The 17833-nt window shown below is 36.4% G+C and overlaps 1 protein-coding gene across 2 annotated transcripts in view; it reads left to right on the plus strand.

Annotated features, from left to right (window-relative positions):
* The window catches only part of LOC150110238 (putative phospholipid-transporting ATPase IIB), a 359872-nt gene that overhangs the window by 247048 nt on the left and 94991 nt on the right, over positions 1-17833 (plus strand). For both annotated transcript variants that reach the window (XM_090398500.1, XM_090398506.1), the window contains one exon: positions 12003-12156. In XM_090398500.1, the coding sequence (XP_090254626.1) occupies positions 12003-12156 (154 nt within the window). The remainder of the gene's footprint in view (positions 1-12002; positions 12157-17833) is intronic.

The raw sequence follows: 17833 nt of genomic DNA on the forward strand, positions 1-17833 counted from the left end.
AACATGATATTAACATTGTCATGGATGATTTCACTGCTAAAATTGGGAGAGGTAGAAGTGGAGATATAGTTGGTGAACATGGACTCGGAACAAAAAACAAGAGAGAGAAGAGACCATCTTATTCAATTCTGCCAAGAAGAGGAACTAATAATCACAAACACATGGTTTAAGCTACCACCCTAAAGGCTATATACTTGGCGATCACCACAGGATAATAATACAAATATAGTCAGAAACCAAATTGATTACTTGCCAATTAATCAACAATTTTGAAGTTCGATAAAGAGTACAAAAACCTATCCTAGTGCAAATATTGCTTCTGATTATAATCTCCTAGTTACAGAATTAAAAACTTAGACTGAAAGCTATACTTAAGAAACAGCAACAGAAAAGGTTTGATCTAGGAAGGTTAAAAAAAAACAAGAAATAAGAAAAAACTGAGTCAAGATCTGATTCAAGAGATCATCAAGATCATTGCTTATCAAGAGTGTCATGGGACAAATTAAAATCTGTCTTCATAGAGAAATGTGCCAATATTTTGCCTCTTGATAGAGCAGTAAAAAAGAAAGAATGTATAACTGATGAAATTCTTTCCCTTGTGGATCAACACAGATCATATAAAGAGGTTCAGAAAATTATTAAAGACAAGATCAAAGAAGCAAAAGAAATCTGGATGAATGAAAAATGTAAAGAAATTGAATTTCTACAAATGCATGACAGATTTAATCTACACAAAAGGCTGAAAGAGACCTCAGATATATTTAAGAAAAAACAACTATGTATCCTTTGAAATAAAAGGGAAGAAATGATATCCAAAAACGAAGAGATAAAATACAAGAATGGATGAAATATGTAGAACTGTTTACTGATAACAGATAAAACCCAGAAAATACTTATGAACAGATGGAAGATTCATGCATTCTAAAATCAGAGGTAAAATATGTGCTGAACTCAGCTAAAAATGGTAAAGCCTTAGGCTGATAGAAGCTATTTCATAAGATTTACGATACAGGTATAATCCCTCAAGACTGGTTACAGTTGACCTTCATCATGTTACCTAAAAAAGCAAATACAAAATCTTGTAATGACTATAGAATGATAATGAGTAATGTTCTCAAAATATTTCTGAAAATAATTCAAAAACGGAATATATAGAAAATGTGAAGACACCACCATCATTGATACCCAATTCGACTTTAGAAGCAGTTTGGGAATGAGAGGCTCTTTTCTGTTCTCAAATCTTATTCCAAAAATGTAGTGACCAAGGAAGTATTAATTTGCTTCATCGACTTCGAGAAAGCATTTGACAAAGTCCTACATACTAAAATGATTGAATTATTAAAAAGAATTGGATTAGATGGTAAAGACATCAGGATCATCGAAAACTTATATTGGAACCAAAAAGCATCTTTTCAAGTTGATGACATTATTACAGACTCCATTAACATCAAATGAGGAATAAAGCAAGGATGTGTGCTATTGCCTCTCCTTTTTAACATATATCAGAAGCCATATTTAAAAAAAATCTTAAATGGAAGAGAGGAAGGGATTAATGTAAATGGTGAAATCATCAATAACATCCGATATGCTGATGACACAGCTCTCCTGGCTGACAATATTCAAGGTCTTCAAAATCTTCTTGAACTAGTGAACGAAGAGAGTGAAAAAATGGGATTAAGAATAAATATCACCAAAACTAAATTCATGATAAGCAAGAAACCAGTTCTTAATTCATTATGAAAATTATGGATACAACTACTGTGTTAGAATGAAACTTTAGTTTAATAGAAACCAAAATATACACTCGTCGTTTCGACCTTCACATTAAGGTCATCTTCTGGAGTATGTGTATGTATACAAAGAAACAAGGTGCACTACAATCTACATGGCATGCTAAAGTTACTGCTCAACCATTAAAACTATTTGCCTGACCTCTGGTGCTAAACAAAAAAACATCAAAGTTTAACATGTTCATACAGAAAATAATAGATAAATGAATAAACAGAAAATGAAATTACTTATATAAGTATACATAAATTGCAACTGGTATGGATAGTGGTCAATAAAAAATGAAAAATTGCTTAGAGTCCTAAAGTCAGGATTTGCTGGAAACTAAGTAGGCTGAATGTGTTCCATCCAAATTCTTGGGATTTTTAAGCCTCCATTATTATTAAGATTAGGGTGGTTAATCAAAATTTCACATCCGTTCATGGCAAGTTTTTGTAAAGAACAAGTACTTTTCCAATCAATTCGATGTAGGGTGTTAAGAGTGTGATCTGAGAGGCCTGCTTCACCAAAATTATTATATTTAATGTGTTGTTTGTGTTCTTTTTTACGGATAGGGATTGTATGTCCACTTTCCCCAATATAAGGTAAGTTACAGGTGCAATAGATACAATAAACTCTAGGGTGTGCCAATGGGGGAAGAGGATCCTTAGAGGTGTTGCATATGTTTTTTAATTTTAAAGGTGGTTTAAAAGTGAAATTAAGAGTATAATGATGTAGGATTCTATTAATTTTTTCTGATAACCCTTTAATGTATGGGAGTGTTATGGTTTTACTGTAATCTATATTATTTTTTTGATGAAGTTTTATGAAGAATTTTATTAATAGTATTTTTGCTATATCTGTTATTTATAAATGTATTGCTAATAATTTTTAATTCTTGTTTAAGAGCTTGTTCATTAGAGCAAATTGTTATAGCTCTGTTTTTGAGGGTGTTAATGACTTCAAATTTTTGGGAAGGGGTGATATGAGTTAGCATGTATATATTGGCTGGTGTGTGTGTGTGTGTGTGTGTGTAGGCTTCCTATAAACAGTGAAGGATAGACTGCCTGAGGGAAGATGTGTGTGACTAGCATATCCAGGAACGGGAGTGGGTTCTGATTTTCAATTTTAATAGTAAATTGTATGCACTTATGTTGTTTGTTCAGTTGGCTAAGGAATGTGTTTAACATTTGGCGACTGTGTGGGCAGATAACGAAAACATCGTCAATATATCTAAGCCAAACTGTAGGTTTTAGAGTAAAGGAACCAAGAGCACGTTGCTCAAAAGCTTCCATATAAAAATTAACATTTGGGAGAGATAGTGGTGAGCCCATGGCCATACATTCTTTTTGTAGGTAAAATTTATTTTGCCACATGAAGTAACTGGAATGTAGTATGTGGACAAAGAGAGATAATATCGGGCGGAAATTTGTTCTGTAGAAGAAGAATTCTGTTATTGATTGGGACATTTGTGAAAAGGGCAGAAACGTCAAAACTGACTAATAAATCATCTTTGCTGAGTGTTATGTTTTTAATTTTGTTTATGAAGCATTGTGTGTTCTTTATATAGGAGGGGGAATGACCTACCAACTCCTTGAGTGTTAATGCTAATTTCTTTGCTAGGTGATAATTAGGGCTGTCTATTCCCTCAACTATCGGCCAAAGCGGAATGTTATGTTTGTGTACCTTGGGAACACCATATATTATGGGAGAAGCGTAATTTGGTATTAGTTTTTTAACAGTCTGACGGCCAAGAAGTGACAGATTTAAGTAATTTCACAGATATTTTCTTTATCTTGTTGATCGTATTATAGTTCACAAGCTGATAGGTGCTGTTATCAGAGACTAGTTGATTCATCTGATGAATATAAGTTGATCTGTCAAGGATGACTGGCATTACCTTTGTCCGATTTTGTTATAATTATATCTTGATTAGCTTTTAATGATTTGATTGCTGATATTTTCCTTTTATTCAAAAATTGCTGTTTCTAAACGAATTTTATCCGCTATATTATTTGGAAGAGATTTAATGCCTCTCACTTTCAACAATGACATAGTCAATGAGGCTTTCCTTATTTCTTGTGTCTTCTCTCCATGTGAACTTGTGCACATCTTTATGTTGAAACATGGTGTTAGTAATGACTAGTCTGTGTCTTGAGCATTACTTCAGTAAATATTTACCATTATTATTAACTTTGCCCTTTTCTCCGAATTTTCCCAAAATGTTCCTATATGCTTGCCTGGATTCACTTCTTACTCTACTGTTCAGATCTCCAACAAGGACCACTTTTTCCATTTTCTTTATGTCAACTGCTTGTTCTAATGACTCAAAAAATTCCCCCACTTCTTCCTTGAAAGAACTTTCTCACCATAGGCACAAATAAATTTCATTGTCCATGTCCCCATTTTGAAGTTTGCCCACATAACTTTACTTGAAACTACTTTCCAATCAAAAAGTTTATCTTCATGTTTGGTATTGAATACTATCACTACTCTTTTCTTTCCTTGATCATTATTTCTTGAAAATAATAGCCTATACTTATTATTTAGTAAGATCTGTTTTGTTTTCTTTGTCTCGTTAATGCTAATTACATTCATGTGGTACTTTTCCAATTCTTCTACAAGTTCGATTTCCTTTCCATTGATACTCTTTATATTGATGGTTTCTATCTTCATTTCTTATGATGCTGGGTTTATTCTTCTTTTACATGTTGAGTTGGAGTTTGTTCCAATAGCTGAATTTTCAATGTTTGCTCTGATGAAAACTATGTGGCTCTTGATTAACTGGGCAGCACCCCCAGTTGGCATGAAATCTCATCATATTGTACCATCATATGTGGTTTAAATGAGAGTACAATTTGGTTGGCTAAATCCCAAATTGCAAGCCCATCCTCATTCATTTAGTACCCAGAAGATACCTACTAACAGGGTGAATCACGTGAATGTGAGGATTGGACATTAGGTCAGAAGCCCCAGTCAGTTCTCTGCATTCCTGAAAGGCAATATTGAGGTCTCTTCCCAGTTATTTGGCTTTGACCCTTCAGCGAGCCCACATCAGGAGTCTCAAAAAATGATTGATATGAGTCCTAACACAAGTCAGGGAAACTGAATTTTGATGGAAGGAATCGGGAGAATCTGTGTGTAAGAACAACAATGTAAGGTAACTGTGTTAATGATGGGAATGATGATTATTATTATTATGGAAATTATTATGAAGAGTGAATTATTCTGTATTCGTCCAGTTTAGACCTATTAAAGTACGTAAAGATGTCTGCATAAGTAAAGAAGTAGATAAGAACAAAGATCTGCAAGTTGACAAATTGTGTCATGCAGACCACAGGCAAGAGTATACAAAAGAGCATGCAGATAACTTATGTTTGTGCATGATTGCCAGGAGTATCAGAAACAAAGCAGTAGAGTTTGTTGCTTTGGTCAGTATATTGGGACCTCAGATTGTAGGCATTAGTGAGACATGGCTGTCAGAATCAGATATACTGACTGGTCTCGAGTGTAAAGGGTACAGTATTTTTAGGAAGGATAGACAGGATAGAAGGAGGTGGACATGCCGCTAATGATATTGGATGACTTGAATCCAGTTAGTGTTAAGATCTATGATTGTAATGCTAGTAGCTTTTTCATGTGGCAGTAAGTTTGAAGCTGTCTGGTGTGAACTGGAATCTAACAAGATCAAACACATAGTGGGGTGTTGTTACAGACCTGGTGGATCGGTTGTTAGTGATGAAGAAATGGGGAACTTTAATTATCCAAATATTGAATGAGTAGCAGTAAAACTTCATGAGAAAAATGAAACAATTTCTTGAGCTGTTGTGAGGCAACTTCCTCAAACAGGATGTGACAGAAGGAATTCGAGGTCAAAGAGTGTTAGATTTGATTATAGTGTCAAAGGGTATTCTGCCACTGGCTGGTGACAATGATCGTGCGATACTCACATGGGAGGTGGCTAAGTTTATGAATGTTTCATTCAGAAAAGTTTACTTGCTGAACTACAAAGCAGGAGATTATGACCAACTGAGGAGTATATTAAGTTCAGTGAAATGGGATCGGGTTGCTGGATGGGAAGAATATTGATAGTGCATTGGAAGCATATAAAAAACACTTAAATAATGCAATATGAGAATATTTCCCAAGAGTTCAAAGAATAAATAGGATATGAGTCAAATATATGTGTAACCTTATCAAGCAAGAGATTCGTAAGAAAAGGATGAAGTGGAAGGAATACCGTGTGCATAAGGATGATGTCTGTTATGAAAATTTTAAGCAGCAGGTCAGAAGAGTCACAGCTGGATGGAAAGCTAAGTCTGAGTATGAAAAGAAACTGGCAAGCTAAAGGGATAACCCACAAGAATTCTGTCGATATGCTGCAGGTAAAAGAAAGAATGATTATGACAGAATAACTTTATTGAATGCAGATGGTGTGAGGGTGACAGATGCAGAAAACATTGTTCAACTAATGAGTGTCCATTTTGCTGAAACCTATCAACCTGTTGTATGCAACTTTGAGTTCACTGCTACCTCTTCACTGGATGAAAAACTCAGGTGTATGAGGAGAAGGTATTAGAGCTTGCACATACTGAATAACAATTCAACAATAGAGACTGATGAGATATCAGCACAAGTGCTAAAAGAGTATTCAGCTGATCTGGTTGTTCCTTAAACAAGGCTATATAATTTGAGTCTCAGAACAGGAAAGATTTAGCAGGAGTGGAAAGAATGCATGTTAATCCCATTTCACAAGGATGATGCAAAGACCAGTGTATCCAACTATCGACCAATTGGTATCTCAGGAGTGGTGGTGCAAATTTTGGAAAAGTCTGTTAGGGCTTGCATTCAGAAATGGGTTGAGAGAGAGAGAGAATCTCTACTTTGCAATGAACAGCATGGTACTAAGGGAAGGTCATGTCTTAGCAACTTGCTCACATTCTATAATAATGTTACTATTGAGCTAGACAAGAGGAATCCAAAAGTACCATCTATACACACCATGGTACTTTTGAATTTTGCTAAGGCTTTTGACGGAATACAGCAGGGAAGACTGTTGCATAATTTGGAAAATATGGGTTTGAATTATAAAATATTAGCGTGGATAGGGGAATGGCTGACTGACAGATATACCACTTTTTGATATGGAGGAAGTGAGTCTGCAAGATTTAAGGTAATTAGTAGTGTACCAGAAGGATCAGTCCTTGGTCCACTGTTATTCAATATGTACATTAATGACATTGGGAGGGATATGACAGACAACATACTGCTATTTGCTGATGATGCAAAGATAGGTAGGATAATTAGGAATGCGACTGTTATGCAGTACTTGCAGAAAGATTTGAATAGGCTGGAATTGTGGGCATGGGAAAATGGATGTTGGTTCAATTTCAGTAAATGCACTTTGGCATGATTAGATATCTAATGTTGTATTGGTGGGAATATGCTAGAAGAAAATGATCAGGCTAGGGATCTTGGAGTGTTCGTAGATAGGAAGTTGTAGTGCATAGGTCATGTAGCAAAGACTGCAAATACAACTCAAAAGATAATTGCAATTCTGAAACTAACTTTGACATGTAAAGATAAGAATGTCATTTTTCCTCTTTACAAGGCCTTGATAAGACCTCACTTGGACTATTGTGTGCAAGTCTGATCTCCTGGTTTCCATTGTGATTCTGTTATAGTAGAAAGAGAGAGAGAGTGAGAGAATGCAGATTTCGGTGTTAAAACTGATATCAGGAATGTGGAATACTGGTTATGAAGGCAGATGGAGAATTTGTAGTTTGTAGATACGTAGAGCTATTTGCTGGAGATACCAAAGTAGATAGGATGATCAGGATATCTTTATTTATTTATTCGAATGGGGTCCCCCCACCTTTCTTCACCGCCCCTTAGGACTGGTCAATCCCTCCTAGTGAGAGATTAAGTATGTATTTTATGACTGTAGATCTGTGTGGGTGGGTGTGTTTATGGGCCAGTTTGACTGTTCAGAGAGACAAAAAAACCCGAATTTCTGGGTGAAAAAATTCTCTACTTCAGTATGAGACTGGCTAACTCACCTTTAGTTGAAAAAAACAGATAAAGGTTCCTCACTTCATGGACAGGAATCAAACCCAGGTCTTTCCAACCAAAGTGCTTCGTCTATTCTGACTGAGCTATGAAGGCCCTATCAGGAGCGCTGCTGATATGCAGTGTATCATGCCAAATAATATCCTTCTCTTTACAATCAGTGTTACTTAACTAATTTTCATTACTTACTAATTTACCTGATTTATATTTTGTTGTTTCTCATTCTGCTGCTTAATTCTCTTTTCCTTTCTATGTTCTTTCAAACACCACTTGACTCTGTAATTCCCACATTGTCTCTCTAATGATCTGCTTTAATTTTGCTATTTAGGATTTTAATTCATATTCAGTATCTTCCTCATCTTCAATATCGTTTTTAGCTGGGCAAGCCTTCTTATTCTCGACTTCGCTGCTCTTCTTAGCATCATGTTTCTTGTTCATTTTTGGCCTCATTTTAAACTATATTGAATATTACAATAACTTACCAAAATGTTATAAATCAGTAAATACACTAAAATGTATCCTAAGTAAACTAAAAAAACATTTACTGATTGTACACTAATTTACTATAAAACACTAATTTTCTCAGGGAAAAACACAATAAAAGAGATAAAAATTACTAATTTTATAAGAACTCTGATATGCAATTGAAGTCACTGCTACCTCTTCACCGTATGCAGAAATTCATGTATGAGGAGGAAGTACTAGAGTCATGCACAAACTGAATAAGAATTCTGCAATAGGAACCGATGGGATATCAGCAAGAATGCTAAAAGATGTTCAGCTCAACTGGATTCCTTTGAGCAGGCTATATACGAGGGCTGTTCAATAAGTAATAAGACTAATTTTACTGTCGCGAAACCACTCATCACAATATTAATTTCTGTGGAATAAAGAAATGTTGCTGTCTGTATTAACACAAGATGTTGATAGATGGCATACACGGGCTGATGTGCCAGAGTGTCACGTGACTAAACGCAAGCTTGTTTCGGTGCGCCTACGAGCCGCGACCAGTCGTCGAAATGGAAGCATCCTTGGAACAGCGTTTTGCGATTAAATTTTGTGTGCCTTTGCAAAAATCGGCATTGGACACTTTTAACATGATACGCGAAGCTTTCCACAATGAAGCAATGTCAAGGGCAAGTGTTTTTCACTGGCATAAAACTTTTAAGGAAGGAAGGCAAAATGTGGAAGATCTTGAACGTGAGGAAAGACCTTCAACGTCCATCACAGAAACAATGATCAACATAGCAGCGATTATCATCAAGGAGGATCGCAGAATTACAGTATGCCAGCTGCATGTTGTCCTGAATATTTCTGTGGGTAGTGTTCACTCAATCATGGCTGAACATTTGGGACTGAAACGTGATTGCGCCTGATGGATTCCCAAACTCTTGACACCGGAGCAAATGCAGCATCGAGTGGATGTGTGCACAGAATGGAAAGAAAGACTGGAACAAGAAGGCGACAACTTCTTAAAATGCATCATTACTGCAGATGAAGCTTGGTTGTATCACTATGACAATGAAACAACAAAGCAGTGAATGGAAGCATCCACCTTCGCCTACCCCCAAGAAAGCAAAAACTATAAAATTGGCTGGTAAAGTTATGACCATAATGTTTTTTTGACTATGAAGGCATTGTTTACCAACACGCTGTAGAACCCAGGAATACTGTAAACGGCTCATACTATGCGGATGTTTTACGGACAATGGTACAGCATTTCAAAAGGAAGCGTCCATTGCTGAAGAATGGCTTCTTATTGCACCACGATAATGCAAGACCACATATTGCTGGTTGTGTAGTGGATGTTTTGCAGAAGAACAACATAGATATCCTACCACACCATCCATACAGTCCTGATCCCACACCATGTGATTTCTGGCTATTTCCTCAGCTCGAGAAACCACTAAGAGGCTGCCATTTCGAAAGCAACAAAGCATGTATAAAAGCTGCGGAGGCAGTTTTGAAAGAACTCTCAAAAAACGGGCTTTCACATGTGTTTAAGAAGTGGACGCAACATTGGGACAAATGCATCACGTCTCACGGTAGTTACTTCGAAAAAGACCATGTAAATGATTACGATTAAAGGTAATCTGTTTTCTGTATAAATATAGTCTTATAACTTATTGAACAGCCTACGTAATTTAAGTCTCAGAATAGGGAAGATTTCACAGCAGTTGAAAGAATGTATGGTAATCCTATTGCACAAGGGTGGTGCAAAGACATGTATTCAGCTATCGATCAATCAGTATCTCAGGAGTGGTGGTGAAGATTTTGGAATAGGGCTCTCATTCAGAAATGGGTTGACACAGAATCCCTGCTTTGCAACAAACAAGTGGGTTTTAGCAACTTGACATTCTATAATAATGTTACCATTGAGTTATATCAAGGATTTCCTTGATTGGATACATCAAGGAAATCCTTGATATATCCAAAACTAGCATGTATCCAATCAAGGATTTCCTTGATTGGATACATGCTAGTTTTGGATTTTTTTAAGGTAGAATACAGCATGAAAACTGTTATTACATAAATTAGAGAATATGGAATTTCATAAGAGAATGACTGACTGACAGATATCAAAAATTCATATATGTGGGTGTGAATATGCAGGATTCATGGTAACCAGTGGTGTGCTTCAAGGATCAGTCCTTGGTCCATTCTTATTCAATCTGTACATTAATGACATTGGGAAGGACTTGACAGGCAACATACAGCTACTTGCTGGTGATGCAAAAATAGATAACGTAATCAGGAGTATTGCTGATATGCAGTAATTGCAGAATGATTTGAATGGGCTGGAATTGTATGTGAAAATGGCTGTAAGTTCATGCATGTTGGTGATTAGATATCCAAAGTCGTATTATATTGGTGGGATTATGCTAGAGGAAACTGGTCTAACTAGGGATCTTGGAGTTTTAGTAGACAGGAACTTGAAGTTTAAGGGTCATTATAGCAAAAATTGTAAATACAATTCAGAGAATAATTGCTATGCTGAAACGAACCTTGACATGTAAAGATAAGAAAGTCATTTTGCCTCTTTACAAGGCATTAAGAGGAATTGTTATACTCTCATCTATGAGTGTCACTCCATTTCTTCTAAAACTTTCATGTCCAGAGTAATATATTCCAGGGTCTTCAGCATCAAAGTCTATCCAAATCCATTTCTGCCCATCTAATTTCACTAATTTCTAAAATCTTATCTTGAGTTTTCATTTCTTTCTTTATTACATCCAGTTTTCCTTGATTTGATACATACTTCTTACATTCCATGTTCCTATTTTATGCAAATCAGTAAAGTGGAGGCATCTGCTAAAATCAGCTCTGTCAGAAGATAAATATGTACAAAGAGTTTGGTCCTGCATTATCAGTATTCTTGTTAGTTTTATGGGAAGTTTCCCTCTGGTCTTTTCCATAACCATTTTGATCCTGTCCAGTCTTGGCGTCCCATTTTCTGGCTCCTTATCTCAAGAACTTAAGCCTGTGCTTATAAAATTTTCTTGCCAAGAAGATATATACATAAAATGGGTTTACTGAACACATTGCCTTCTTCCGCATTCACTGTGCTCCCCCCCCCCCCGCAATACACTGAGGTGTGCATCCAACTTGAGAAGAATAAGTAACTGGAGCCAATATAGAATACAGTTTGGTCAGCTGAATTCTGAATTGCAAGACTGTTCATTTCTTAGCCATCTCCAGGTGAATTCTTATTAATGGGCACTCCATGGGAAGGTGAGAACTTGATATTGGTTCAGAAGTCCTGGTTGGGTTTCTCATTTTTATGTGTGAGATCTCTTCACTGTTATTTTTTCTACCTTCTATCCTTGAGAGACTCTGAAAATAAAATATAAGCAAGTCTTTAATATAAAAAAATATATATATATATAACTTTGCATAGAATGAATTTATCATAGATGTTTTAAATTTTTGACATTTTCTGAAGTATCAGAAAATTATACAAATTTAAAAAAGAACTTTAATCCCCTAACCTTTTATTAAATTATATTATTTTAGGTTAGGAGATTAAATTATTTTCAACATTTTAAACTTTTGTACTTTATTTATATTATTGTTTTTTAATATTTGTAAATAAATGTCTTGTTTTCTTGTTTTTTATGAGCATTGATACATAAATTGCAAATTAATACTTGACTACTTTGCCTCAGGAGATGGTGGGAATGATGTAAGTATGATTCAAGCAGCTGATGCAGGAATTGGTATCGTAGGAAAGGAAGGAAAACAAGCATCTCTAGCTGCAGATTTTTCCATTACTCGTTTTAGTCATGTGGCTAGGTTGTTGCTTGTTCATGGCAGATACAGGTAAGAATACAGTATAAATGTCATACTGATATGCATGTATGTCAGCTTATGCTTTTGATCTCTAGGCATGTTCAAAATAGTCTGCTGACTTTACATTAACTCTCATTTGTTATAAAAACTTACTCGCTATAAATTTCAAAAGGTCTCACTCATGGTTCTGTAGTAGCAGTATTATTTAAAAGAAATTCATTATAGCAAACTGTTTCTTTGTTTCTTATAGGCTTGCAGTAGTGAGGGTTGACTAATGTTAAAATATCTAGCTTAGTCATTAATGAGTTGTGCAGTATATAGTCTCTCTCAGTCAAGTCAGTCCCACTCTGTGGTGACCTGTTTCAATAAACAGGATCTGATAGGATATTATCTCCTCATAAGCATATCTTCCTCGTTGGAGGAAATGCTAAGGCTCTAGATAATAGATGACTTTCATTGCCTGGTGAAATGCCACCATAATGCTATAGGCATGACGTGGCTACTGTCACATTTCATCTCCAGAGTAGGATACTTGGTTTCTTCTCCCTCCCCATCTTCGCATGTAACACAGATGATAGTCTGCACTGCATAACTAAATAAATATTAGTGTCACTATGGTAATATAAAAAAAAAATCTCTCGCAAAAAAAAAGCTACAAAAAACAAACAAGCAAAAACACTGGGGGGGGGGTACCCTAGAGTGAAAATAATGCCAATATCTCATCTAATAAAAAGCACTTTCACGTTTCATGAATTATCAGGGTTATCGATACAAATTTTAACAATATTTACACCATTATTTACTGGTATCAAAACGTAATCTGCTATTCTTCATAGCTATATCTACATTATGTCGTGCAGCATGCCTTCCTTAGATGAGTAGATTGTGTGCTTTTATTAAATCAGACATTTATTGTCAAAGGTTATCAAACCTGCTTCAACTCAAGATTACCTTACCTTGCATTATAGCTTTCATTTCATGTCTTCCACTCTCCTAATTCTGATAGCTTTGCTGCTCTCTCTCTCTCTCTTATTTATTTCGTATCCAAACACAAGTGGTACAGTAGTAAGTGGTACAACATAATTTACAACAAATTAGGATACATTACAATGAGATCAGCTTAGATTTGATAGGTGAATTATACAAGGAATAATAATTAAATATGAAAAAAAGGAAACTATATAACTTCATCATCATCATCAAATTCCTGCCATGTACCCTCAAGGGGTGTACAGGATATGACAGTACTACATGAAAAAATTACATCATTACTAACTTCCTATCTACAATTTTCCTCCAAATCAGTCTGTTACTTGTCAAGACTCCAACATTATCAGATCTTGTATTTCTATCGTCTAAGGCACTTTGTACCGTATCAATCCACCTATATCTTGGTCTTCCTCTGGGTCGTTTTCCTGCCAACCTGGCAGAGAACACTTGTTTTGCTAATCTTTCCTCTCCCATTCTATTTAAGTGACCATATCACCTGAGATTAGCTCTGCTAACGCATTCCTGGATGCAGACAATGTCAAGTTCTTTCCTAATATCCTCATTTTTAATATGATATTGCCATTGATGCCATCTGTTCACGCCTCTAATCTTTCTCAGGACTCTCATATCTGCGGTCTCTAGTCTTTGGTCAAGTGTTTTACTTCTGACCCAGCTCTCAGATCCATAAGTTAAAATTGGTTTGAACACTGTCTTGTATACAGCTAATTTAGTGTTCCGACTAATTTCTTTCTTATTCCATATGAATTTATTCAATTGACTTCCCATCATACCAGCTTTGTTGATTCTGTTGTCTATTTCTATATTTAATTTACCATCTTCAGTAAAAATCATGCCTAAGTAGCTGAAATGTTTTACTTGTTCCACTGGTTCTCCATTCACAACACAGTTGACATTTTCAATGATTCTGCCTATTTTCATTGTCTTTGTCTTTTTATTGCTGACCTTCATACCATATCTATTACAACAGCTATTCAGTTTAGTCAGAGAATCTTGCAGACTTGTAGCGGATTTATTTAGAAGTATAACATCATCCGCATAAAGGAAAGAGCTGACATTAACATCTCCAATTTTGATATCAGGTTTAATACCACATTCCTTCATAATGTGATCCATATAGATAATGAATAACAGAGGGAATAATGTACATCCTTGTCTCACACCAAATTTAACATTAAACCATCTTCCTGTACTTCCTTCAATTCTATCTGCTGACTTACAACTCAAATAAAGACTAAGTATTGCTTGATATAATGCCCCATTGACACCATATAACTGCAGCGTATTGAATAGCTTCTCTCTTGGCACCTTGTCATATGCCTTTTCCAAATCGACAAAACTTAAATACAGATCTCTGTTATATTCCCATGCTTTCTCGACTATTTGTCGTAAAGTGAAGATCTGATCCTGACAGCCTCTATTTGGCCTGAATCCAGCTTGTTCTTCACCAAGCTTTTCTTCCACAATTCTTCTCAACCGTTTCTCAAGTATACTTGCATAGATCTTGCCAGGAACACTCAGTAGGGATATACCTCTGTAATTCTCACATTCAGTTTTTATTTCCCTTTTTATATATGGGTACTATGAGAGCTCTACTCCAATCATCGGGAATTCGTCCCTCTGTCCAGGCTTTCTGAACTATGCAGTGCAGCCACTGTAAGACTCTTATACCACCATACTTCAGCATTTCTGGTCGAATATCATCTACTCCTGCTGCCTTTCCACATTTCAAGCCTTTGATGGCTTTTTCTACTTCAAGTATGGATATGTATTCCTGACTGCATGCCTGGTCAGTGTTTTTTATCACTGTGCTGTCATCACTGCTTGTTTCATTTAGCAGTTTTTCAAAGTAATTACTCCATACTTCAAGGATATCTTTTCTCCTGTTTTCATGTCACCTTTATCATCTCTAATTCCTTTTACAGCACTCTTTCCTCCATTCCTAAGCTTCTTCAACAACCTCCAGAATATTTTGCCACCTTCTTGATATTTATTTTCTATATTCTTGCCAAAGTCCTCCCATGACTTTTGTTTAGCTAGTTTTATACACTGTTTAGCTTTCTTACATTTGTCTCTGTATTCTCTAAGAGCACAAGCTGACTTATTTGCCAGAAATTTTTGATGTGCTTTCTTCTTTTCCTTCACTGCCTCTTTAACTTCCTGTGTCCACCAGGGAGTTCTGATTTTTTTATCCTTGCACACAACCTCACCACATGTCTCTCTGGCAGAATCAATCAATGTTTTCTTCAGAGTTTGCCACTGAATCTCCAAGGTTTGATTCCTGTTCTCAAACTCTTTCATTTTCTTTTCAATAATCTTTCTGTATTTTAGTCTACAGTTCACATCTGAGAGCTGCTCAATTTTTATTCGCTTTAAAACTTTCTTATATGTTATTCTTTTCAATATGAAATTCAATTTTATCCTGCTCAAGACTAATTAGTGATCACTTCCAATTTCAAATCCTCTGTACACTCTGGTGTCCTGCACCAGGAAGAAAATATCATTATCAACAATAACATAGTCAATGAGACTTTTCTTATTCCTAGCCTCTTCTCTCCATGTGAATATGTGCACATTTTTATGTTGGAACATGGTGTTAGTAATAACCAGTCCATGTCCTGAGCAGAAATCCAACAGATATTTGCCATTATTATTAGCTTTGCTCTTTTCTCCAATTTTTCGCAAAATATTTTTGTATGTCTCACAATCATTTCCTACTCTGTTATTTAGATCCCCAACAAGGACCAACTTTTCCTTTTCATTGTGTCAGTTGTTTTTTCTAAAGCCTCAAAAAATTCCTCCACTTCTACCTTAGTAGAATCTTCTGTTGGACCATAGGCACAAATAAGTCTCATTGTCCAGTTCCCCATTCTCATATTTGCCCACATTACTCTACTTGAGACTGACTGCCATTCAAGAAGATTAGCCTCGTATTTTGTGTTGAATACTATGGCTACTCCTTCTTTTCCTTGATTGTCATTGCCTGAATATAACATTTTGTATTTATTGCTCAGAAAGATCTCACCAGTTTTGGTCTTTTTTGTTTCAGTCACTCCTATTATGTCGATCTGGTACTTATCTAATTCCTCAGCTAGCTCCATTTCTTTGCCATTCAGGCTTCTTACGTTGATAGTACCGATCTTTAACTCTGGTGATGTTGAGTTGGGGTTTATTTTCAGATTTGTTCCAGTAGCTGACTTTTCGCTGTTCGCCCTGGTTCCCTGGCGAAAACAACGGGGGCCTTGTTTAGCCGGGCGACGCCCCAGCCGGCATGAAATTTTGTCATGTTGTACCATCATTTTTTATTTTGGTTTAACCAATAAGAATACAATTTGGTCGGCTAAATCCCAAATTGCCAGCCCATCCTCGTTCGTTCAGTATCAAAGTAGATACCCAACAGGGTGCAGAAGGTGAAGTTTGGACATTAGGTCAGAAGCCCTGGTCGGTTCTCTGCATTCCTTTAAAGGCTATGTGGAGGTCTCCTCTCAGTTATACAGCTTTGGCCCTTAAGCACCCCTATACATAACTTATATACAATAAACATTGATGAGATGTTCCTCCAGTGTCTTGCACAATCAACTGCTCTTTCTGTGCAGGATACAAGGTCCTTTTTTGTGCATGGTGAAAGAAAGGGACAAGAAAGAAGGACTGGGTTGTTCCACACTCACAATTGTCTCAACCAGTGAGGTAGCCCCATTTGATGAGGTTTTGTTTGCAGCATCCTGTCATTCAAAGTCTGTTGAGGCTTTTCCAAGTATTCCAGTCCAAGTGGGCACCATGTGGAAGATGTTCGGCTGTTGGAATACCAGTATTATTTTCAGGATATAGTGTAAGCCATTGTTGAAGTCTTGTCTCTAGGGGGTTTTCAGGTGGTTCAACAGTTGTCAGGCAGCTATGTCGAGATCTTAGTCTTTGGGGCACTGTGATCTGGTCGAATAGTGGGTGGCATTCTTCATTCATTTGTCTGCTTCTTTCATCAGCTGAGAATGCAGATCTTCAAATTGAAGGGAATGCAATACCAGTAAAAGTATGCAGGTCTTTTAGTGGTGTTGGTTTCAGGCATCCTGTAATTAAGTGTCAGCTTTCATTCAATGCTGTATCAAATTTTTCAGCATGGCAGGATCTGGACCACACTGGGCAGTCGTATTCAGCAGAAGAATAGCAAAGGGCCTAGGCAGATGATCTCAGTGTGCTGGGGTCTGCACCCCATTTGGAGGAGGTAAACTTTCTTAGTATATTGTTTCTTGCATTCACTTTTGCCTTTGTTTTTTCTGTGTGGGTTTTATATGGGGGGGGGGATTGAGAGTCACACTGAGGTAGATTAGGTTTCAGGAATGTTCTATATTTGAGCTTTCCCAAGAAAACTGTAGCTTCCTGTTGGCTTCTTTATTGTTAAGGTGAAAAGGCCAGTCTGTTTTTTCAAGGGGTTTGGATTTAGTTGATTGCTGGTATAGTATGTGGTTAGGCTATTTAAGGCAAGTGATAGAGTAGTTTCAATGGACTTGAAATTTTTTGATTGAGTAGTTATGTCAAGGTCATCAGCATAGATAAAATTTCTAGTTTCTAGAAAGATGGGGGAGATCATTGATGTAGATGTTGAAAATAATGGTGATAACACACTTCCCTGGGGAAGGCCATTTTTTTTTAGGTGCCAGTGGCTCTTTCTACACCCCCCCCCCCCAGGTCCACGTAAGAGCAT

Source organism: Typopeltis vanoorti, chromosome 1 (genome assembly GCF_054136105.1).
Source record: "Typopeltis vanoorti isolate ZY-2024b chromosome 1, IOZ_Tvanoo_1.0, whole genome shotgun sequence".
Classification (NCBI taxonomy): Eukaryota; Metazoa; Arthropoda; class Arachnida; order Uropygi; family Thelyphonidae; genus Typopeltis; species Typopeltis vanoorti.